This window comes from Panthera onca, chromosome B1 (assembly GCF_046562875.1).
Source record: "Panthera onca isolate mPanOnc1 chromosome B1, mPanOnc1 haplotype 2, whole genome shotgun sequence".
In the NCBI taxonomy this organism is placed as follows: Eukaryota; Metazoa; Chordata; class Mammalia; order Carnivora; family Felidae; genus Panthera; species Panthera onca.
The window spans coordinates 181,436,168-181,460,830 of NC_138342.1; the positions used below are offsets into that span (position 1 = coordinate 181,436,168).

Consider the following 24,663-nt stretch of genomic DNA (forward strand, 5'->3'; position numbering starts at 1 on the left):
TAAATATTATATAAAGGGAATGCCCCAAAAGACACATGCTGATTTATTGCTTTACAGCATTAAGCCATCTTGTGTAGCTGTGATTTTGAGTCCATAAATCCTAAAATATTCTTTTTCACTGGACCTTCAAAATTTGATGTATTCTCAATTGGTAAAGTCTGAAGATCAGCAAAGCTGTAATAGCCAGGACGAAGATTTGGAATGTCTGCTGAGTGATGACAGCAGGTCCCTGAAGATTTTTGAAATAGTCATTTACACAACTCCCCTCAAATTTTAAACAAAACTGTTTACTTTTCTTAATTCTCTTTCCACACACATTAAAAATGCCCCGTCATCCCTCCTAACTATATAAAAAAGAGAAACTTTCACAATTATTACTTGAAGTTCATTTCAACTTCAATGAAACAGGTCCATATTCTGAATGTAAGGAAATCAAGATTAACTGTTTCTAAGTCTTCGTGACTGGTTTCTGTTAACAAAAGAGAAATGGAACTAGCCCTGGAAGGAGAAAACTGTAATTTCTTTGGATGTGAAAGAGGTCAAATAATTCAGTATTCACAAACATTTCCTAATTCTAAGCCAAGAAGTGAATATATAAAGCAGGTTGCTACAAATATGACATTTGTTAGAGACTACTATTTTTCACTATGGAATGACTAATAAAAACCAAAAACCAAAAACAAAACAAACAAAAAAACACCTGCTTATACTCATCACAAAGCCTCCTACACTGCAGCGACCCTAACTTTCCTGAGCTGAGTGTCTTATTGACGAAACAACAACAACAACAAGAAATTTTTTTTTAGAATTCTTCTAAGTGCCAACTCTATTTGATTGAAATTGTAGACTAATGTACTATGAGACTTGGTTTAAAACCTCAGCATTTTAAAATCAACCACTTGTTTAAACACCTCTGCATTTTTCTTTTTTGCTAGATTATCATTTCTCACCCATGCAATACTTTCTTAATGACCTAATTGTATTATTCAGGGAAGCTTTTTCCTGGCCTATCTAGGGCAAGTTTCAAGTTCTTGGTAAATGAAATTTTATTTAAATTAAAGAGATAAAATTAAGTAACAGTGACTGGACCACATTTAATTAACTCAAACAAGTATAATTATATTTATTGAAGACTTGTTTTATGCATCTCAGGATTAACTATGCAGTTTATAATTTTTGCACCTTATAAAATGATAATTAAGAAAATATTCCAGAAGCATATTGTTTATGTTCTGCAAGCAATGGAAAAATTTCATTTTAATGTCTAGCCAGTCATCCCATTAAAGGAACAGTCCTGATAAATAAATTACAGCTTGGATCAAATAAGACTGCAAAAATTATACTGTACTCTTGATGTGTTTTATGGTTTTGATCTCAAAGCAAATTACAATTATTCACAAATAAATGCTTAGCATCTGAAAACATAAGTTCTTGAAACTTGTATTTCAAAAGCTGAGTAAAATAGTCACCAAAGTCCTATGTACTACTTAAACATAGCCATTTATTCAGCCTAATATTTCTTACAGATAAACATTACAAAAAGCAAATTTATAAGTGCCAGCTCCGAAAATTACTAATGCATAAGATATCCCGTTTAAAAGAGGGAAACTACAGACCTAAAACAAAAGCTAAAGTTATTATCTTGAATATAAATTACAAAAAGTCCTAAGTCAGAGATATTCCAGGATAGAGGGTGATTTCTCTAATATCAATATTCATTAACACGCACATTTCCAAAGCAGTAACCCATAGTTGGGGTTGTTTGATGTTGTTTCTTCTTTAAAACAAACACCACGGCAAAATCCAGAGTAAAGTTTATACATTTATGGGAGAAACAGATAGAGATCAAAGGGAAAAGAACAGACCAAAAGTCTTTGGATGAGAACTCGCTCCCTTTTCAACACTGATCTGTTTCATCAGGAGCTTGTGTGCAGAATAGATGATGAAACATGGTCACCTTCATTAGCAGGTTTTATACATACGACTGCATTGTAGTTTTGCACCAGTAAATCTTTTAATGTGCATATTATGTTTAGTTTTATGATAATGACAGCAATGGCTGTTAACACCTACTTATTGGAGTTTATCTTTAGTTTAAAAACTTGCAAAAGACAACTCTATTTACGGAACAGCATATAAAAAATCAATGTCCACACATCCAGCGTAGCAAAAAATAGATTCCTCGCTAAAATCTCATAAAGAGAAAATTGTTTACCACAAAAAAGATTTTAAAAATTGGTAAAATCTGCCTTTCCTAAAACTTGAGGGAAGCAGTTTCACCTAATAATGGCACTAATGAGCTAAAACTAAGCTAAATGGTATCCCTGTAATATTATGCACATTATTTATTTATCAAATCCTAGTGAACATTGTTTTTATTTTCATGTATTTAAAACATCACCGAAAGTAGTTTTTATATGAATGTGACTTAATGTAAGCATCCTTGGACCACAGGAAGAAAGGTCAACATGCAAATAATGTGAAAAAATTAGTATCCCCAGCTTCTATCTCCCCTCTCTCCACTGACCACCATGGGGGTCTCCTTCAGTAAGAAGCCAGCAGAAAATAACTTCAGCTGGAATCGTCTAGAAAACCCAAGCCAATGGATTCTGATAATATGAGGAAATCCAGACAAGTTATTCCACATATAGTACATCCAGCTCTAGAAAGTGTCATATTCCAGAATGTGTTTTAAAGCTTCCAGGTTTTAGAAGCACAGTCAAACCTGACTACACAAATGTAGTCCCAAACTAGAGGATCTCGAACATTTTTGAATAAGGCTTGACTACATTTCCTCTTTTTACCTACTCTAGACTCCCAACAGTGGCTTGTCCCTGACATAACTGTTCAGCAACCTCAACAGATCTGTGCCTTGAACATTCCTTCTTCCCAGTCATTGCCAATCCACTCCCTCCCACCCAAGCTCTTCCATTTTCTACCCTTTGTTGCTTGTCTGCAGAGTGCAACACACTCTGGCTGCAAGAATCTCTGAGTTCGTGTGTAATAGTTTTGCCCTTAACTGGGATCCTCTACTCAACTAGACGCAAGCTTCCAGAGTGGGTTTGCTCTTTTGCTGATTTAAACAATTTCGTGGTGCCAAGATTTGGGGGGGAGGGGGTCTAAACTAGCAAAACACTAATGGGATATCAGGAGAAATGACCACCCAAACCATTTTCCTTTTCATTTCTCCTAAGAGATGTTCCACACCTAATATTTAACCAAAAAATCAATGTGGATACTCTGTCTCTGCATGAGACGCACAGTACAAACATTCATGTACTTTCTTTTGCATCTCAAATAAAACCTCCCCCTCTCTCAAGAGATTGGGATGCTTGGGAAAAGCTGCAAGGGATCTTTTCAAACACAAAGACAATATATTCTGTCTTGGTATTGTGCAGAAATAATAGCAGGGCTTTTTTCCAGGCCAGGGTCTACTGATTGTGATCTTGGCCCTAACCCAGAAACTTGTTGTTCCCCAACTTTAAGTGGAGCAGCAGTATGCCTCCTTACTACTTCACTTTTTCTCTTTTTTTTTTTTTTTTTTTTTTTTTTTTTTTTTTTTTTTTTCCTAACAAAACCAATCTTAAATGAAGTGGTGTCTAAGTTCTGACCATCCCGCCCCACTCCGTCTTCATGGACAGTCTGTGGCAGGGGCAGATTCCACAAAGCGCCCCTACAGGGAGGTCCCTCCTTGCCTTCTCCTCCTATGCAATTTGGAGCACTAGGAGATCTGGGGTCCACCCTCCAGGAGAACCGGGCTCCCGGGCGGGGCGCCGACGCCAGGGCAGAGAGCCGGCTGCTAACAGCCTTTTGCCCTCTACAGGGGATTTCTCCACCCCTCTCCCTATACAGGGCAAATCCATTTTCCGTGACATTTCCAAGCAAACGTCTACTAGTCAAGTTCCCCCAGTGGGTAGGAGTGTCTAAAAGTCCTCATCTGAACAGTCCATCTGAAATGAATCTCTAGTAAAAATAAATAAATAAGAACCCTCTGAAGCAATCAATACAGTCGAGTGCAGAAAATGCCTAGGGGTAAGGAAAAAAAAAAAAAAACGTGGATAATAAAAGATGCTCCCAGCTTCCAGCTCCCCCCCCCCCCACCCTTTCCCGCTTTTTCATTTACAGTGAGCGGGACATTTAAATTATTGTGTGGTTTGTTGATGTTTTTTTTTTTTAAGTTTTGTAGGGGTTTTTTGGTCTGTTTTTACACGGCACTGCAGGCAGCCTGTGCCCACAGGCAGAGGGGCAAAGTGTCAGCCTGGATGCCCCTGCCAGCCATCCCCCTCGCGGCCGAGCCGGGGATCCGGGAGGGAGAAGGTGCGGAGAGGGTCCTCGGGCGGAGCGGCGGGTCCGGCGGGAGTGGGGGACAGCGGGGGGCGCGGCTCGGGTCCCAGACGGAGCTGGGCTCCTCGAAGGGGGAAGGAGCCTCGGCGGGTGCCAACCCCTCCTCTCCACTCCCCAGAGCCGGGTGCCTGGGGCAGGCACGGTCGCGGCGGGGCCCGGCGGGGGCAGCCGGGGAACCTCTCCGGTCCCCCCATCCCCCCCCACCCCACAACACGAGTTCGCGTCCCGGGCAGTGCAACTGTGGGGGAGACCGCGTCAGCGGTTGTGGGGAGAATAAGGTCTGCGTGAGTGTGGGAACGAACACAAGCCCTGGCCACCGACGACGCCTCGGTGCCCGGAATCTCCGAGCGGAAACAAGGCTGCCCCCGGGCGGGCGGGGGGAGCCGAGGCAAAGTGGCGGCGCAGCTCGGGCAACTTTGCGGAGCAGCCGGGCGACAGCAGCGGGCAGAGACTGCTGCCTCCGCTTCCCCGGCGAGGCTAACGGGCACCCAGAACGCTGCTGCCTCCGACCAGGAGGAGGAGGACTGAGTGGCTGTGGTCGCGAGCCGGAGGCAGGCAGGGAGCCCAGCCCGGGAGTGCCAGCCGCCCTCCGCGTCCTCGGCCCGCCGAGGGGCGCCTGCGCCCGGGTAAGCTGCACCCCAAATGCCCACTCGCCGTCCCACGGGGCCACCAACTATTCGAGCGGTGCAAGGAAGAGGCAGCGGAAAAAAGGGAGGAAAGCGAGAGAGCAGACGAGCGCGAGAAAGCAGGACCGACGCCCGCCCGGAGGATCACGTACCTTTAGCTCCTCAATATCCAGGTTTGTTGATCTGTCCATGGAGCGAAACTAAAGGAAGTGCAGAGAAACCGGGCAAGTTGAACCAAAAAATAATCTAGTCTTTTAGTTTCCAGCCTAAACTCAGCTTTATCCTCCTCCAAGCCCTGGCAGCTTCTCTCAGTCTCATTCTCCGTGATCACGCCGCCTCCACCGGTTAAAAATAATAAAAATAAATAAATAATAATTACAATTCAGTTTGTTTTACTTCCTGGAAGATTTAGTGACAGGTGATCTTTACCTCGGTGCCACACAGCTCAGCGGAATCAAGCACGGGGGTGGGGAGGGGGGGGGGAGATCCACTCTATTTAAGATTATTTCTTCTTCTGCAATAAGCTTAGAAACCAGAGAATTGCTGCATCCCAAGAAAAAAAGCTGCTTCCCTGGACAGCATCATGCGGCAAATTTCAAGCAAATGTGTTCAAACTGAAGAGAAGAGTATACGATAAAAGCCTTCCTCCGTCAGGCTTACTCTGGGAGCTAATTTAGCACACTGAGTCCCAAGCATTAGCAATGATCAATTTCCCTGGCACGATAACCAAATCCCCGAAGTCCTGCATAGACTTAAAAATGTCTTGCAGCTAAGAGGTATTCTCTCAATGGGGAAAAGAAGATAATAAAGTCTGAAGGGAAGGACCTCCTTTGAAGGTTATGCTAAAAAGAGTTGAGAGAATAGGAGGTGGATCCTACAGAGGAGAGGAAAGAGGGAGAGAGAGAAAGCCAGAGAGGGAGAGAAAAATTTTCCTCCTGCTTTGCTGTTTTACTGGCCTTCACCACCAGGTGACTGACTTCACTTCTCTCTTCCCATAGCCGGCGCTAAGGGGATTTCTCTCATCTGTCAAAAAGCAACATTTCCTCTCCAGACAAATACTGTGCTGCTGGGTCTTAAAGACTGCCCTCTGCCCGGAATCCAGTAGGTGACAAGCATTTTAATTCATTTCACATGTTGCCTCATCTCGTTCGGTAGATCTGGGAAGAACAACGCATGTGTGTGTCATACCCGCGTATTCACATGTATTCACTTTCCATCTGCTTTCAGTGTCGGGGAGCTTAAGAAAGACTCTTAAACAAAGTGACAAATAGAAATAAAGAAAATTTCTCCTGCTGATGCCGCTTAAGATAAGCAATCCTTTACCGGAAAATTATTCTTTAAATACACGCTGAGAGGTCCCAACACTTAACTTGTAGGGTGTAGATTTGGGGTAAAGGCTCATTTTTTTTTTCCATTTAAATGCCCTTTAGTGTAAAAGCCTGACTTTTTGGAGGGATTTAAACATTCTCCTCTTGTTTCGTTATGGCATATGAAGTAGTGAGACCTAAAAATGTTTTCGGATTCAGAAAAAGTGCTGAATAAATCATTACCTTTGTTTCTAAAAAATATCTTTTTTTTTTTTTCCCTGGATTTAAGTGTGCACCATCTAGTAGTCGCCTGGCCTCTAACGTATCTTCATCTCCCTTCCTGGCTCTGCTCCAGCCACGTGGTCTACCTCCACCTGCCATTCCCCACCCCCCACCCCTAGCTCTTACTCCCCAGTCAGGCCAGCTCTCCCTCCCTCTTTGCAAGTCTAACCCTCATCCTTCAGACTTAAGTCACCTCTGGAGAGTGGATTTTCCTCAAGTGAGTCCCTCAGATACTCCCCTTCTCCGTTATCTCTTCATAGCTGCCACACCTTTTTTTTTTTTATCATTATTTAGTGTACTCACTTGAGATCTGTTTGTTTGTCTGACTCCTCCAGTAGACTGTAAGCTCTGGCAGGCAACTTCCATCTTTCTTATTCACCAACATGTCCCAAGGGTCTAGCACATAAGCACACAAATATGCCTGGAACAGATAAATGTGTGTGGCAAGAATCTTCTACCATGATTATTCTAACATCTAAAAACCTGCATGACTCCCCCCGGCAACACACAGATTCCAGTGTTTCCCCTCCTAGTCTGCAGCTAATCCTAGTATTCTCAGCTTTATGATTAAACACGCAGTTCTTGAGTTTAAGCTGATTCTATTCCACAAGCTCAGCAATGCTACCTTTCTTTCAAACTTTGACTCGTGCCTCCAGCTTTCAAGGTTAATATCAAGTAGCCAAGAGTCCACGATTAGTGGAGCTGAACATCTTTCCAATGTTCACTTTACTGATGTATGATGAAAAATATGAAGGCTCCAGGTTAAGAATAAATGGTTATGTAAAATGTGTAGCTCTTAAAAGCCTTCTTTTCTAGACATTATCAATCATGAACCATGAATATACATAATTACGGTTTTTAAAATTCCAGTTTTTCCATATAAAATAATTTTATATTCCCTATCAACCTCTTATTGCCTAAATTCAGCAAGCTGAATACAAAAAGCACATTTATTTTGAGCATATTGAAGTGATACTATCTTTGAGATAACTTTGAAATTTTCAATTGTGAAAACACAATCCAAGAAAGATATCTGCAAAAATAAACATTAATGTTTAAACACTATTCAGAAAGAGCAGACTCCAGATAGCTTCTTAGTATGGCATAAAATAATGATTGGAAGAAAAAGTGATTATCATACACAATTATAAAGGCCGACTTTAACCATATTTTGCAAAAGTTTTATATAGTCATACATATGATGACTTTAATTCATCTTCAATAGTAAAAAATTATATCCACCATGTAATGTTGACCAGACTGGCATTTGAATTACAGAAATTATAGGTGATTTACAAATCTGTTCCAAATTTGGGTCTAATTAAATGTCTACACAGCAATAGACTTCCAAGTGTTTTACTATTTCATGAATTCCCATGCAAATTCATTAGGATGAATATTCCTAAAATCAAAAAATGAAATTTTATCACAAAAATTTGATATACTGAACCATATTTATGTAACCTTTCAAGGCATTCAGGACTCAACTCCACTTCAACTGACACAAGACTAAGTGAGACAACTGTTGGAAAGTGAAGGAATTTTAAGGAAACTTGAAAGAGGGCAATGGAAGGAAGGGAACATGAACTAAGGAAAGGAATATTGTCTAGATGCCCTGAATCAAAATTTCAAGAAGACAGCTACCCACGGCTGCTCCAAGAGATCATGCTGGTACATAGCAGGGTATGTGAGGGGCACAAGATTCAATGTTAGCAAAGATGTATAACTCAAAGACAAAGTGCAAATAGCAATTAGAACCTCCAAGCCAGTGGGGGGGGGGGGGTGTGGTGGGGGGAGACAGTGTGGAAACACCTGCTGGTCATGAGAGGTTACATTTCAGGAGCATTAGTCCATGGTACATTCAAGAATCATCCTTTACCATAAAGTATTAAAGCAAATGTACAAATGCCATTATGAGCTTCTTTATATTAACTAATTCACAGAAATGGGAAATTTGTAGGTACTCTTTCTTATCCCAGTAGACAATATTTTTGTTTATCAAATAGGGTTTAAAGCCACTTGTAGAGTTATTGGTTTTGTTGGCCTTTATACTACCCCCTCCCGACTCTCTAGCCAAATTTACAATTTTTATGCTTTTTAAAAAATTTTTTTAACATTTATTTATTTTTGAGAGAGAGAGTGGGGGAGTGACAGAGAGAGAGGAGAACAGAGGATCCAAAGCAGGTTCTGTGCTGACAGCAGCAAACCCCACGTGGGGTTCAAACTCACAAACCATGAGATCATGACTTGAGTCGAAGTCAGATTATGCTTTTATTTTTATTTTCTTAGTGTCCTACCTTGTAAGACCATGTTTTATTTCCATTTTCTGAAGTTATTAAAGGGATAAATAATTTATAATTCATTATAATAGAGTCATAAATTAGTTATTTACATAGTTGCCCCTACTAGCTTCTAATGATCACTGTTTATATTCATATGATCTAAACACTTGCCATTGACAAGGTTTATTTCTCAAAAATATTTTTATTCCATGCTACTTTTTTTTTTTTAACGTTTATTTATTTTTGAGACAGAGAGAGACACAGCATGAACGGGGGAGGGGCAGAGAGAGAGGGAGACACAGAATCGGAAGCAAGCTCCAGGCTCCGAGCCATCAGCCCAGAGCCCGACGCGGGGCTCGAACTCACGGGACCGCAAGATCGTGACCTGAGCCGAAGTCGGACGCTTAACCGACTGAGCCACCCAGGTGCCCCTATTCCATGCTACTTTAAAAAGTATGTACTGGAAAATATGGGAATATAAAATAGTAGGTTTAGGTTTAGGTACCTAAAATAGTAGGTATTTTTATATAAGTAAGAGATGTCATTGTTTATGTGTGAATCTATGAGGAGTAACAAATTCAACACACTATTAACATTTTGATGTAGTCACCAGGATATGCTTTGGCTTTCCCCAAAATGATCACTCACCTCTACTATAGCACTGATGTGTATTTTTATTTTAAAAAATAATTATTGAAATGAAGTTAAAATAATGTCTGCTCACCTTCAACTTAGACCATACTGATACTTCAAGTTTTATTCAAGGAAAAAAGAAAGGAAAAGAAAAAGCCTAAGATCAGTACTCCAGACAAGACGAGGATACAGACATGCCTACTTATAGCCAAAAAAGAAGTCAGAATCTAGATTTAAAGCTACCAAAAACGTTTAAGTGGGAACATATTTCCCTTGCTTTTTAGGTTTAATGGAGAAAAATATTGGCACATGTATATTTTTAGTTAAAATTACATTTCATTGTTTAGCCACATATGATTTCAAAAGTACCTCCCTAGGGCCACCTGAGTGGCTCAGTCAGTTAGCGTCCCACTTCAGCTCAGGTCATGATCTCAAGGTTCTTGGCTTTGAGCCCCACATCAAGCTCTGTACTGACAGCTCTGAGCCTGGAGCCTGCTTCAGATTCTGTGTCTCCCTCTCTCTCTGCCCTCCCCCGCTCAAAAATAAACATTAACAATTTTTTCTAAGAAGTGCCTTCCTCACCCATGAGCATACGTATGCTTTGTGCAGCATAGGTGATACTAGTCTATAAAAGATAATGGAGGATCTCCTTTGGAGAACTTAGGGATTTATGATTAGTAATAATAGTTTTACAAGCATCCCCCAAACCACTATTTACTGCAGCTCAGAGTCATGAACATTGATAATTACAGCTTGAAGTTTTAAAAACAACTCACCTTAAAATGCTAAACTTCCTGTGGAATATAAGAAAAAAAAAACTTAACAAATCTACAGAAAAGAATAGCCTGATTAAAACTTGAATTAAAACTCCCAACAAATGCATAGCAGCTAATGCTGTAGCACAATAATAACTAAAACAAAAGAGAAGCATACCAGTACACATCATCACTTCTCAGTTACATAAGTACAAATAAATGGAAAATAAATGTTGTCAAATGTCTTCAATCTGAAGGCAATGTTGATCTTCAATGCACTTTCCCATTAAAATACTTGTCAATTATCTAGAAACTTTAAAAGGTCAGAAATGGTGGACCCTAAAATTATAACCATACACCAAATAAAATACAATTTTTGAAGAATTTTTAAAGGATTTTTAAAGAATTTTTACAATTGCAACATTCTCCCTCAGATCAACAATCTTTTACTATTAGAAAGAAGGAAAGCCTTGGGCTTCATTATTCATATTGACTATATGAGTTGGTTCATTTAAATTCAAGAACTCAATTCGTTAGCAAAATTAATTTCTATGAACAGGCTTAATATCAATTTTTTAAACTAACCTTTTGGAAGGAAAGCGACTTTTCTGGAAATATGTTTTATTCCAACAGAAAAACTTAAGACTGTTAAACTATCACCCTTTACACACAGAGTGATAAACCAATATAATACCAATATAATACCAACAATAATGAAACCTTTATGAACTGTCAGTCTTTCAGTTTGTTTTACTACCATCACTCTAACAAAAAAGGGAGAAAACTGAGGGATAGGGCCTCAGATATGGAGGGAGAGAAATAGAATGATAATTGATTCTAAAAGAAAGGTCTCAATAGCCATGAGGAACTAAAGGTAGGACTGGCCTTGGATAGAGCACTTTTGGAACAGCAAACAAACAAAAAAACTAAGGAATCTAGAAGGAAATATTCAATGTAATTAAATTCTCAAACAGGCCACTTACTCTCAATTAACTTCTAGTTTGGAAATTTTCCTATGCTGGGAATGACAAAGAATACCATAATATAGAACATAATTGTTCTTCTGGTCTGTTCAGTGGCATATGATTGCTGTTTGAAACTTGTCTTTAGGAATTCAGCTAATGTGAAATTTTGTCTTTTTTCCCCCTTGCCTTTACTAAGTTAAATAAAAATAAAGATTAAATGAACAAACTATATTTAATAAGTTAACTTCTTACGATATACCTTAAGTAATTTCTTAGATATAAAACTGAATTTAGAGAATATGCTATGCGTAAATAATAATCATGAAATTTAAACTTGTTTAAGTCTTTTTTATTTTGAAGGATTGGGGAGTCCAAAGATTTATTAAACTTAAATTTTACTAGGACCAGTTGGCAATCAGTTTCCTAACATCATCAATATGTACTATTGTCGAGGATCTTTAACACTTCTAAGGAGAGAATTCATCCTTTGGTCATTGTTAAATATTCTTATTTTAAAGTTCTTCAAAGTGTTCCACGCACATAGGATGCAAGTCAAAAGAACAAAAAAGGTACCATGTTGTAGTGTTTATGACTGTCATTGATTTGCTTTAAAGAAAGAAAGAAAGCAGAGGAAAGCAAAGTGAGGGTTTGTGGAACTGTGAGTTAGTTGGAATCATCTATCCTGCAAGACAAACTATGTTTACAGCTAGTGGTCACAAACTGTTTAATCAGACCCAGCAACATTGCCGCCCACGCAGCATGTTGTATCTCCTGGGCTCATTTCATTCCCTCCCCATTTGTGACTATTGAGAGTACCAAGTTAGGGAGCCTTTTTTTTTCCCAGTTTTTTTTTAAGCCTAATTATGCGTGACAATTTTGTTACTAAACTGATACACTCTTCTTATTGAACTGAGCCTACATTCCCCATAAGCTGCAGCCTAATAACTAACATCAGCATGACAAAAGATTTTCTTAAAAGCCCAGGAATACCTTTCTTCGTCCTAATTGCAAATAAAATTTCATGTGTTGGGTAATAACTTTTAGGCAGGCAGGCATTCCTTCCCAAAATGTGGTATCCTTAGCTTTTTCCTTTTTTTAAGATTAAACCTGTCCTGTTCTGAAGGCAGTTGCTTCCATTTTTGGAAGCTTCAAGATTTGGCTTGTTTCATTGGTGCTCCCCAGAATGTGTTTATAATAAAGACAGCAAATGCTATTCTTTTTCAAAAGACACGCATTTTGAAATGTGTGTTTGAAAGGGTGAAATTTCTTACAGACATAATTGGACATCTGAATTTCTTTGATGTAGAGGGTAAAATCTTAATTTATCTGTAATTAAGAATTTTTGTGTGAAAGCACATATGAATAAAATGCATGTTTATTAAAGGTCTGAACATTAAAGACAGAATGCACCATCTTTACAGATTTTTCTCCCAATAAGCTATTTTAGAAGCAGTCTCAGTATATATAGCAAACAGTATCTCTGGTTATAAAATCACCCACATAATTCTTTGTGACTATACTGTTCTTTTTCATATGGTGATATTCTAAGTTTAATTTTCTACCTGTTTTTTCCTGATCTGGAATAAAAATATGAATTTTCTATATTTTCATTAAAAACCAATTCCACAAAAATGCATTTTCTAGATGCACTTTATAAAAGTTTGGGAAATGACTTCTTTTGAGACTAGAGGAACTAAATTTTTTTTCACTTCTGCCTCTATTTGACATAGACTTGAATTACAAAAAATGACTATCTATTATTATATGCCAATCAACCTTCACTGCTGTGTAACATAACACATTGACTCAAAGATAAAATTTCCATAGTTCTGGTAAATATAAAATTGCTTAATTTTTCTTTTATGATAAAAAGAAGAAAATGCCTTCTTAACTTTTTCAACTTAACCTTTCATAAAAAATTAATAAGATAAAATTTTGGCTCAGTGATATTATAAATGTCTGGATCACTAATAGAACATAATTTTTATGACTTTGTACATTTAAATTAATATTTATTGAATATTAATTATTAAAAGTCAATATACTTGAAATCACACAGTGTTAAACAGTGAGATCCTGAGCATATAGATTTGACAATATAATCAATCGGAGATAATGCAATGCAAATTCAAAGATGTGTTCTAGAGGATCATAAGGGACACACATCTCAGTGCCATAATCCTGTTCTAAGTTAATAGTCAGGCCTTCACAAGATCTTGACCTCAGTCTTGGGATTTCAGGTATAGAAAAATACATTTATATGTTTCACTTTTTAAAAACTTTTTAATGCAGGATGTGGTAGAAAGGGAACTAAATTGGAAATGAGGAGAAGTGGATTATAATCTTGGCTTCTCTGCTCATTAACCTGTGACCTCATGACCAGTCTTTTACCTCTTCAGACCTCAGGTCTCTATAAAATAATGAGCTCCTATTAGAAAAGCCGTAACTACTTTATGTTGTACTGTTTTTTTTTAAAGTCATTGAGTTGACTAAAACAACACATATAAAGAGCATAACCACAAAGACTAACTCAAAAGATAATACATTTTTCTTTAAATCCCCTTACGGTTCTAAAAATCTACAATATACTTCCATTCCTTCACAGGTAGTCACTAAATAAAAATACACCAACTATTAAGAGTTGCTATCTTTACTGGTGGGATTATAAATGCTTTTTATTTTCTAAATTTCCTACAATCTGCATGTATTAAGCAATATATTAATAGCTAAATTCATATACCATAAAAAACATGCCAACCAAGAAAAGATATTCACAAAATAGCTAACAAGAAATTAATAACTATGTATTACTATGTATATGTAATTTTATATATGTAACACTATACATACACACACACAGAGGTCTCATAGATAAATACATATGTATGTACATATATACATATATGTGTGTGTATGTATATACATATATATATATATGAAAAATGCAAAGGACTTAGTGAGAACATGGAAAAAAGATATGATGGGGCACCTGGGTGACTCAGTCGGTTAAGCATCCGACTTCAGCTCAGGTCATGATCTCGCAGTCTATCACTTTGAGCCCCGCATCGGGCTCCGGGTTGACAGCTCAGAGTCTGGAGCCTTCTTCAGATTCTGTGTTTCTCTCTCTCTTTTCTCCTCCCCCAACTCACTCTCTCTCTCTCTGTCTCTCAAAAATGAAAAAAAAAATTTTTTTAAAGATATAAACCAGTGCTTCCTGGAAGAAGTTAACCAACTAGTCAAACAGAAAGACTATCCTCATTAGTACTCAGGAAAATTCGAGTTAAATCCATAATAGATATTATTTTATACCACCCCATTTGCAAAAAAAAAAAAAAATTAATCTGGCAACACAAAGTGTTAGGGAGAATATGGAGCCACCAGAATACTTTGATAATGTAGTGCATTCATTGGACTATAAATTGGTTCAACAGTATCAGGGAAATTGGCAGTTTCTAGTAAATTTGAACATGAGCATAGCCTATAATCCAGCAAGTCTACTCATAAACACACTTCTAGATGAGTCAACAGAAATGATGCTACTTATAGCAACACTCAAATCCCAGTGGCTTACTACAGCAAATTTTTACTTCTGGCTCATATCACACACTGATGTGGGTCAGTGTGGTGAGAATTCTGCACCACACAATTACTCAATCTAGTGTCTCTTCTGAATTCTAGAACCTTAAGTCTTCTATAGGATTACTTTCAACCCATCAGGAAACAAAGAGAAAATAATTGGGGGGTAGTGGGTTTTGTGGGATAGACCTAGAAGTGATATGTATATCACATCCTACACCATTTTATCAACCTAAACTCAGTCATGCGGCCAGACCTAACTGTAGGGGAAACTGGGTAACGTAGTGTCGTTTTTGTGAAAAGAAAGGAAAAGATAATGTGGATACTAATGAGCATGAGTAATCTTCATCAGTTACTCCTTTCGGTCACCAAATATCTCTTTGCCCTCTTACTGACGTACAAAAAATACATCACCCTATTTCTAAAGAAGACTGAGCCATCCAAACCCTTTAGGTAGCTCAGTGCCTAGTATCTCTGGGTTATGTGCAGTGTTTTCTAGATGTGGCTTCTCTTTGCAAGCCATCTATGAATTAAAAGACAATCGTCTTTCTCCAAACTCTCATATGAAAATGTGCAACAAGGACAAGATAATCATAAGAAATCATGCCTATTCTGAAACAGGAAGAAGTGGAAACACCCAAGTTTCACTGACCCCCAGCAATTAGGAAGGAACCTTGATGGATATTACACAGGGACCTTATCCTGGGAGTAGACAGTGTTCCTTTTTTTTTTTTTTTTTTTTTTTTTTTTTTAATATATGAAATTTACTGTCAAATTGGTTTCCATACAACACCCAGTGCTCATCCCAAAAGGTGCCCTCCTCAATACCCATCACCCACCCTGCCCTCCCTCCCACCCCCCATCAACCCTCAGTTTGTTCTCAGTTTTTAACAGTCTCTTATGCTTTGGCTCTCTCCCACTCTAACCTCTTTTTTTTTTTTTTTTTTTTTTTTCCTTCCCCTCCCCCATGGGTTTCTGTTATGTTTCTCAGGATCCACATAAGAGTGAAACCATATGGTATCTTAGACAGTGTTCCTTGATGAGATCCTGAGATTACTGGGAGGAGCTTACTGGTCCAAAGCTGTCTTGCCTCCATACTTTAGAGGTTTATTCTATGTTCATCTTCCTCCTTGTCTACCCCTGATATGGGTGCTAAGGAGTAGGCTCTCCTTAGATGCTAGAGAGCTGTATTTGTTTTCTAGGTCTGCCCTAATAAGACATCACAGCCTGGTAGGTTAAACAACATAAAGTTGTTTTCTCACAGCTCTGTAGGTTAGACTTCTAAGATCAACATGTTGGCGTGTTTGATTTCTTCTGAGGGAAGGATCTGTCCCAGACATCTCTCTTTGACTTCCAGATGGAACCCTATCACTGCATCTTCATGAAGACTTTCCTCTGTATGTGTGTAACCCTCATCTCTTTGTGTGCCCAAATAACCTTTTCTGATAAGACCTCCAGTCAGATTGGATTAAGAACCACCAAATATCCTCATTCTAACCCAATCACCTCTTTAAAGGCCCTACCTCCAAATACAGCCACATTGTGAGGGACTGGGTGGTAGAGTGTCAACATATGTACCTTGGAGGAGACACAGTGCAACTCATAACAAGGGCTCAAAAGTTGTTTGGCATCTGGAATGTCCAATATTAAAAGTAGTTCTTTTGGCAGTGAAATTCTCTCAAAATACTAATATGTTTATAATCTATTTCCTCCTATTTAATTTCGTGTGTCAGTGACCACATCCACATTTCTTTCCTAGATAAACTTCTCAGATGTACTTTATTTCTTTGCTTCCTTCTCGATGTCCCTTTTGTTAAACTAATGGGTGACTACATGATGACACGGGGCAGTAGGCTTGGGAAGAAGACCACCCTTAACCTGAATTTTGTCACAAATCCAACTGTCTTCATTATAATGAAAAGTTTTGTTGACTCTTGGCTTAAAGTTTTTAGCTCTTAAATTTTTTATCTCTTACTTTATGGAGACTAAATTTCTTAAATTTTCTGAATTTTTTTCTGAAATCTAATTTCCTTAAATTGTTTATCTCTCACTTTATGGGAACTAAAAGGGGTTTCCATCCTTTTGGTGGCCCAAATTGCTAGGCTGTCTCTGTTCCCTCTTATTTTCCCCTGTGCCTCTTTTCTGTAATACTTTGCCAAAGGCAGCTAATTTTAGTGAGTAAACACTGCATTTTTTACAACTTGCTCCTCTTGGGCTGAAAGCACAGAGGGTGGATAACCTGCCTTCCAAGTTGTCGCCGGTAACGGTCTCAGGAGATTTTTGCCATGTTGTAACAAGACTGTCCCACCCTTTAATCTCTAACATCCGATCCCTTGCCATGGTTGACTAATAAGTAAATGCCACATTTTAGGTGTTTCTGGCTAGGAGCTAAGGAAAAAGGATGGGTTTGAGGAGATTTCTGGGGCTAAGCCAGGAATTGGCATATATCGGTTCACACTGCATTGTCCACATGCATTGACCAGAAGGTGGTCACACACTCCCACCTAACTGTGGACGAGCCTGGAGAATGCAGTGTGGATATGTAGTTGGAAAGGAAAAGAGAACATAAACCTGTGTAAGCACTGGTATTCTCTAACACAAAATCCTAGGGAATTTTTTGCACGTTTGTTAGTTGTAGCAAGAAAGTACAACACAATTCAAAATTACATTAACACAGGAATGCCTCTGTATATATACCCGTATATGCACACATAGAGTCTGGTTCCATATACTGACGGGTGAAAACACATAAAACTGAATAAAATATTAATATTGCTACTACTATTTCTATCTACCTATGTTGTAAAAACTGGAAAGAAAGGTTTGGGAGATTGATGCAGCTGGCACATTTGAGTTGACGAATAAACCTTGAAGACTTGATGTCAATGCTCACCGTACTACATCATTCTACCCACTCTTTGGTGTATTCATTCACAAACACTTACTGGGAACCTTCCACATCTCAGGCCTCGAGTTCTGGATTGTCTATGCATTAGTTAAAAAAAAAAAAAAGCCTCATGACTATTAACAAAGGCTGTCCTATGCCAAAGTAAAAGCCTCTAATGGAAGTATCTCCTAATAGTTAAACAACCCATTAGGTCAGAAATAGAATGGTCAAAACAAGCAAAACAAATTGTTCCAAATATTCATTTCCAGACACTGAGTGTTCCAGCAAATACTGGAGAAGTGTTTACAGTAAAGCACAAAAGGAACAGTCATGCCTTTGATTTTAAGGTATACTATCTTATGGAATCCTGGGATTCTTTTAAAACTGAGAAGAGACCATAATGCTAAGGTAGATAAACCTTCATAATCTTCATTTTATTGGGAAAAAAATACAAATGTAAATAGAATTTCTAAAGTAGACAGTGCCAGAGCCAAGACTAGAACCTCTCCAAGAATAGAATAAGAAATGTTAAAATGTGAAGCTATCCCCAAAGATTCCAATGTATTTATGTGGTAGCAACAAGAAAAACAAATTGTAGAATTAATAATACTTTACCAAGTATGACTATTGTACACAATTTTCTATAGTGATTTTCCAAATACAGGAAATATGCAAATATCCTCTGCAGATAAATTAATAGTCTTTTCATCTTTCTTCCTCCACTTCCAGTGTTTGGATCCGTAGCTTTTGTTCAGAGCATCCCTTATTTGCTTCCAATTTACGTTATTTTCTTGCTCCAACTATAAGCTGAATATTATTCAATTTCAGTACAGCTTATATCTCATCATTTGACAGATTTTCTCTTCAATTTTTAAAGGAAATGATAACAATATTTTCTTCTATTATGGAATAAACACTGTTACAAGCTATTGTATAAGCACGCCCTTTTCAACCATATTGGAATGAATACACCCCTGTCCTAAGCTCCCACAGCAGCATTTCACATGTACTCATCTCTCTGCCAAGATGTTAAACTTTTTAACAGGCCCCCATTTATTTGTCCAGCACAGCATCTTACATGGAGTAAAAGCCTCATAACTGTTGTGGAATAAGTGAATCTTTCCACATGTACAGTCTGTCTGTCTGTCTCTATCTCTCTGTCTCTCTCTCTCTCTCTCTCTCTCTCTACACACACACACACACACACACACACACACACACACAGCAGTAGCTATGCTGCTTAATGGCTGATTATTGACTTAAAGTCTTCAAGGTTTATTCGTCAACTCAAACTGCATTTTAGATGGTTGGCATGGAAAGGGCACAGTGATTACAAAATTTGCTACTTTCCCCTCTATGACAAGGAGCGGGGGTGAAGGAAGTTGTTCTAGGAACATCACAGGACCAAAGCCTCAGTAGGAGCTTATCTAACAACAGCTCACAAGAGAGGAGCCTGAGGCTAAGCCAGGAAAGACAAGGCAAAAGTCCTTTGAGGAAATATGGCATACTGACTAGAGATATGGGTTCTAGGTCCCAGTTACCCCATTGTTAATGGTGTATTTTGGGCGTTACTTAACCTCTCTGAGGCATAAGGTACTAATCTGTAGATTAGGTGAGTTTTAAAAATTAAATAATAAATTCTGAGTGCCTAGAACAGTGGCTGGCACATACTAAGCACTAGATAAATCTAAGCCCTTGTCTTTATTATCATCGTTGTTAGTAGTAGTAGCCCATACACTGCAGACACAGAAATTAGGGCTGAATCCAGGAACCAGGAGACCACATGTTTGGCTGAGTAGCTGAGTCCCAAATGGAACAGAAGCAGATGGTCAGCAAAGGCTATGGGATGCACATGTGGAAGGGATGGTCATTGGAGAAGACATCAGGACAAGTAAGGAAGGTTCTAATTGTTACTGTGCACTTTTGTGTTTGTGGTTTTGGGCTAGGAGCAATGCTTTACGTGTCCATCAATTTGTGGGATGTTAGTTTTTAAATTGATTTGCCGTTTTTCCCGACATTGTCATAACAATTTCTAATATACAATTAATTCTTTTTTTTTTGTTCGTTTGTTTGGTTGATACACCTCTTAGCCGAACCACTCTCTCCTTGCAATGGCTGGGTAATTTTCTTTTATGGAGTGACTGAAAAAGATGATGTTTTCCTTACTGTATTTACCAGAGATTAACTGCTTTTAAAAGGAAATTACATTTCCAGTTTTAAGGTTTTAATAACAGTGAAAATATTTACATTTTCTTTACGAAACAATTGAGAATGATTACATGGAAAATGCTGAGGATGATATTTACCATGCAGTGACTGTGATTTTAGGTATTCTTATTCATTAAACTCAAAAATGTGTAATCAATAGTAATATCCAAAGAGGATCATTTTAAAGGTAAAGTGAAATCAAGACATTCCCTTCATCAACTACATGACTATCCTTTATTCTTGCATAAGTAACTCGTCTAGTTTCCTAGTGTAATAACAAACAATCTATACAAAAAGAACAACTCTTGATAAGGCGAAGTTCTAAGAAGTTGTCCAAAATGAAAATTTTTATTAACTTTAAAAGTAAGAATAACAAGCACATTTAGGAAAGAGTAAGTTTTCTCCAATTTACTTGTTTAATGTGAGCATTATATAATCATATTATGAATAAAACTAAAACCAAGAATAAAAGAGTTGGGGTTATTATTCTATTCACTAAGCACTTTAAGAGTCATAAAAAATAACTCAAGTGTAATCATATATTCAAGTCAAAATAACCAAATATCCAGTAGCCTATCTATGGCAGGAGAATTATAACTTCTGCTATAATCAAACCAACTTGAATAACTTCAAATGTGATAGCAACTTATAACACAGTATGTTCCTATTTAAACAGCCTAACCAAAATTTCCTTATTCAAAGACAAAAATTTTTTGAACGGAAGTTTCTTTGATAGAACGTTTGCCCATATGGGCTTTCCTTGTCACGGTCCCATGTAAGTTGGCCTCAGGAAGACTCAGGAGCATCTTGAGTTCTAAGGTCCCGTCTGTCGTAGAGGGTGAAAGACATTTTAGCACTCACCGCAGAGCTAACAGTGGGTGCCCTGGCTCCACATACCTGGTCTGTGTATTAGGGTGGCTATTGCTACTCCTCTCTTTTTATAATACCCTCAACCTGTAACATAAGGAGATTACCTGTCTTAGGGGTTTATTTTTCTTTAATGTTTATTTATTTTTGACACACACACACACACACACACACACACACACACACACACACAGAATGCCAGCAGGGGAGGGGCAATGAGGGAGAGACACAGTATCCGAAGCAGGCTCCAGGCTCGGGCTATCAGCAGAGCCTGAAGGCGGGCTCCAAGTCATGAACCATGAGATCATGACCCGAGCTGAAGTCGGAAGCCTAACCCACTGAGCCACCCAGGGTCCCCTGGGTTTATATTTTTGACAATAACATGAGGCGATTCAGATAAAACTTATGACGCACTAGCACACAGTAGGTCAACATGATATAATATGCTGCTGCTGTAAGATACTGCATGCTATAAAAATGCTGCTGTCATCACTCTCATTTTAGTGGTGGTAGTATTCATAGTGATAAGGGTAGTAGTGGTAGTAAAAGGCGGTTAAGGACTTAGGAGTAGGAGGAAAAAGAGAGAAAACTTGAGGGCTATAAATATAAACCCCGTGTTTTCCTGGCCATCCCATCTGGACCCTAAAATGAGGATCTTAATATCAGCTCTGCTGCAGTATTTATCTGCCCCTGCTTTTTGAACACCCTAAACCTCTTCTCCCTGGAGCCTCCGGAAATGCCCTGGAGATGCGTCACGCGTCTCCACTGATGAGTTCCCCGATAACAGTGGGGTACCTGCCACCTCCCCCTCCGTGGCCCCCCTGGGGGCTCTGTCGTGCCAGCACCAGGAGCTTGGCCTCCAACGCCCTCTGACAGGATCACCACTGCGCCTCCCCAAGGTGCCGCCACTGTCCCCAAGCCCTGCCAACACTGAGGTCACCGGTGCCAGAGCCTGCTAATGTCTGCGCTGAGGCTGCAATGCCCTCAGTCGGACTGCTGATGCATCTAGGACGCCCGAAGTCACAGAGGAATACAAATGTGCCAGACGCCGGGTCTCGGTTTGGCATGGCTTCCGGCAAATATTTGGATTCTCCAAACGTTTATGGAGTAATTCTTATGTGAGGCAGTTTCCTAAACTTTCTTTTTCTTTTCCTTTCTCTTCTCTCTCTCTCTCTCTTTTAACTACATCATGCTATAGTGGTGATGCAAGATGATCCAGTAGATGGTTTGAAGGATGCATAAAATATTACAATCCCGTCCTTTCTTAAAGGCAACAATAACATAGTTATGTGTTACCGTCAGGTAATTGCAAATGCGAATACTTTTAGGAAATGATAGTGCCCAGAACAAGTAAAGACGACTTCTGAGGAGGGAGAAATTAGAAAAGAGTTGTAGACATGCATTTTCTTAAATTTTGTACTTTATTGATTCATCTTCAAGAAAATAAATAAAACATTCTGTAAATAATCTCCTTGCCAGCAGGTATTATTTTAATAAGTAAAATGCAAGTAAGAGTCAATAGTCAAGGAGAACAACATCATTAGTTTATAAATCTGCTTTTAGTCCAACTCTTGCATTATGGGTCTCCGTGGTACTTTTTAGTCCAACTGAAAACAGTAAGCTCTTGACCGTTGCTTTAGTAATTGAAAATTGCTTAATGAGTTTTACTAATGCATTTCTGCATTTTTAGCCAGCAACAAGCCTTCCGTTTCAGTAATCTATTTCTTAACTCCCTCTATAAATTCATTTACCTCTGCCATCATTATTACTTTCTTTTGTCCCCTGGTAGAAGTTAGGTGTCCTGTCTGCTATGTAGGGCTAATTAGTCCCTCTGCCTATGTCTGGTTTCTTGTCCCTTTTCCACACAGAATTTGCTTACTCTCCTCTCTTATATTTTCAAGCTGTTCCCCCCCCCCCCATTGATTATATAAAGACAGCACTTTTTTGTTTCTTTGAACATAGAAAAAATTTTAAATCCTACAATTTCTCTGTGTCCAATTTTCCTTCCACGCCAAGATCTTATAAGTAATTGTGTAAACATGCTTTCTCCAGTTCATTTCCTGATCATCCCCAACCCCTTACAATCTGGTTTAAACTCTCTAAAGGGAGAGCAAAAAACAATAATGAAATGATTCTAGATCCAGTGGCTACTCTTTGGTTTCTACTTAAACATTCTGTACCTTTTGACTGAATCTTTCACTGGCTCCCAAAACACTTCATTTGCCTTCCCAACCCCAATTATATTTGTAGATTCATCTACTTCTGGCTGTCTCTTAAAAGTTGATCCAACCATGTACCAGAACCCTCTAAGATGCAAATCTAATGTAACTCTGTTTTAAATCTCAAAGTGGTCTCCCATTTCTTACAAGGCTTAATTTTGTAGCCTAATAGTCCACAAAACCAACTCCATTCTCCATCTAAACCATATCCAGATTCCCAGTGTGCCAGAACTTTTCATGCCTAGAGCTTGTGCACGTTTCCTCTGCCTGAGACACTCCTGAGATAAGCCTAGAACATTCACTTTCTAATAGCAACTATTTATGAAGTTCTTACAATGCATGAGGAAATACCCCAGGCTCCAGGCACACAAGGCAGATGATCATATGTCCCACCTTTACTAACAACACCCATCTGTGGCCATCGTAAGGGATATTTTTGTATGTTATCACATAAGACTTTATCAACCATTTCCTTAAAACTTTTTGATGACTTCCCATTATGATTCGCTTCTAGTACCTTTTACAAGACAGTCATGCACAACACAAATTCTCCTGTCCTTTCTGCCTTGACAGGTTCTCATCACACACTTGCCTCTAATTCATGTCTAGAAAGGTCTTGAAATACACTCTTTTAAACAATGACATATCCCATTGTGGTGGGGAGGGGTATGGTAAATAGATTTATTCATACGTTCAGTAAGCTAAAATATGCAAAATCAAGTGTTCTTTCTGCTATTATCATCACCATCCTATCATCATAACCACGGATATACATGTTGGAAACAGCCACAAATTAAGTCAGTCCAGGTGCCAGAAGCATAAAGCATTTCACAGCCTCAGTTCATGAAGTTTAAAATATACACATTAACACTCGTAAAGATACACATTATAATTGTCAGTAGAGGCATACTGTTTGTCCATGAAAAATAAAAGATACCCAAGGAAAAGTGATTAGTCAGTATTTCTCATTCACACTAAATATTCAGAGCAATATACTTCATTATAGAGCCAGCAAATTCACCTAGGATACGAGTATCACGTATTAAGAACAGTAACAAAATCACCCTTGAGGTCATTCATTCCACTACTGGGTGTAGGTAAAAGACCTGTACACACAGATTTGCATATATTTAGATAAAGCACGTACAAAAATAGAAGTGTTTTCCATCAAAAAGAAAAATGCTTTCTTTGCCCTATAATTCCATCAATTGACAGCTCACGAAAACATATCCTTTCTCAAGTCTTCCCAAATTAAGAACTAAATGCTATTACTTCAACTAGCAAAGAGCACATGAAACTTTTGACTGCACTTTCCAAACTGTAATCAATCATATATTTATTACTCAAAATCTTGGCTCCCTCAACTCACAGGCACATATGGCTTTCAAACACACCTATGTTCACACGAAGATGTATAACTTCCAAATGGTTATTTTAGGTCATTTATTTTCTAATTCTTTCTCTCCATTGTGTGTTCCTGTCTCTGCAAACTCTGTCACAGTAGCCTACTCCTTTCCTGAACTTTTCTTCAACATGTGACTTTTCTCTTACCTTTCCAGACTGATCTTCTCTTTCTCCTTTGTCATTCTTCTCCCGCCTTTCAAATCGTCATTCTTCATGTTCTCTCTGCTCATCTATTTCTTCTTTACTTTTCCCCTCTCTGAAAATATCATCCAAAGCATAATCTCAATGATCACCTAAAGAGTAATGAC

The 24,663-nt window shown here is 38.5% G+C and overlaps 1 protein-coding gene across 2 annotated transcripts in view; it reads right to left on the reverse strand.

Moving 5' to 3' along the window:
* Nucleotides 1-5,957, reverse strand: part of SGCZ (sarcoglycan zeta) — a 1,087,629-nt gene extending 1,081,672 nt beyond the window's left edge. For both annotated transcript variants that reach the window (XM_078445396.2, XM_078445397.1), the window contains exon 1: nt 5,123-5,957. In XM_078445396.2, coding sequence (XP_078301522.1) covers nt 5,123-5,161 — 39 coding nt within the window. In that variant the 5' untranslated portion in view covers nt 5,162-5,957. The remainder of the gene's footprint in view (nt 1-5,122) is intronic.
* Nucleotides 5,958-24,663: the final 18,706 nt, after the last annotated feature.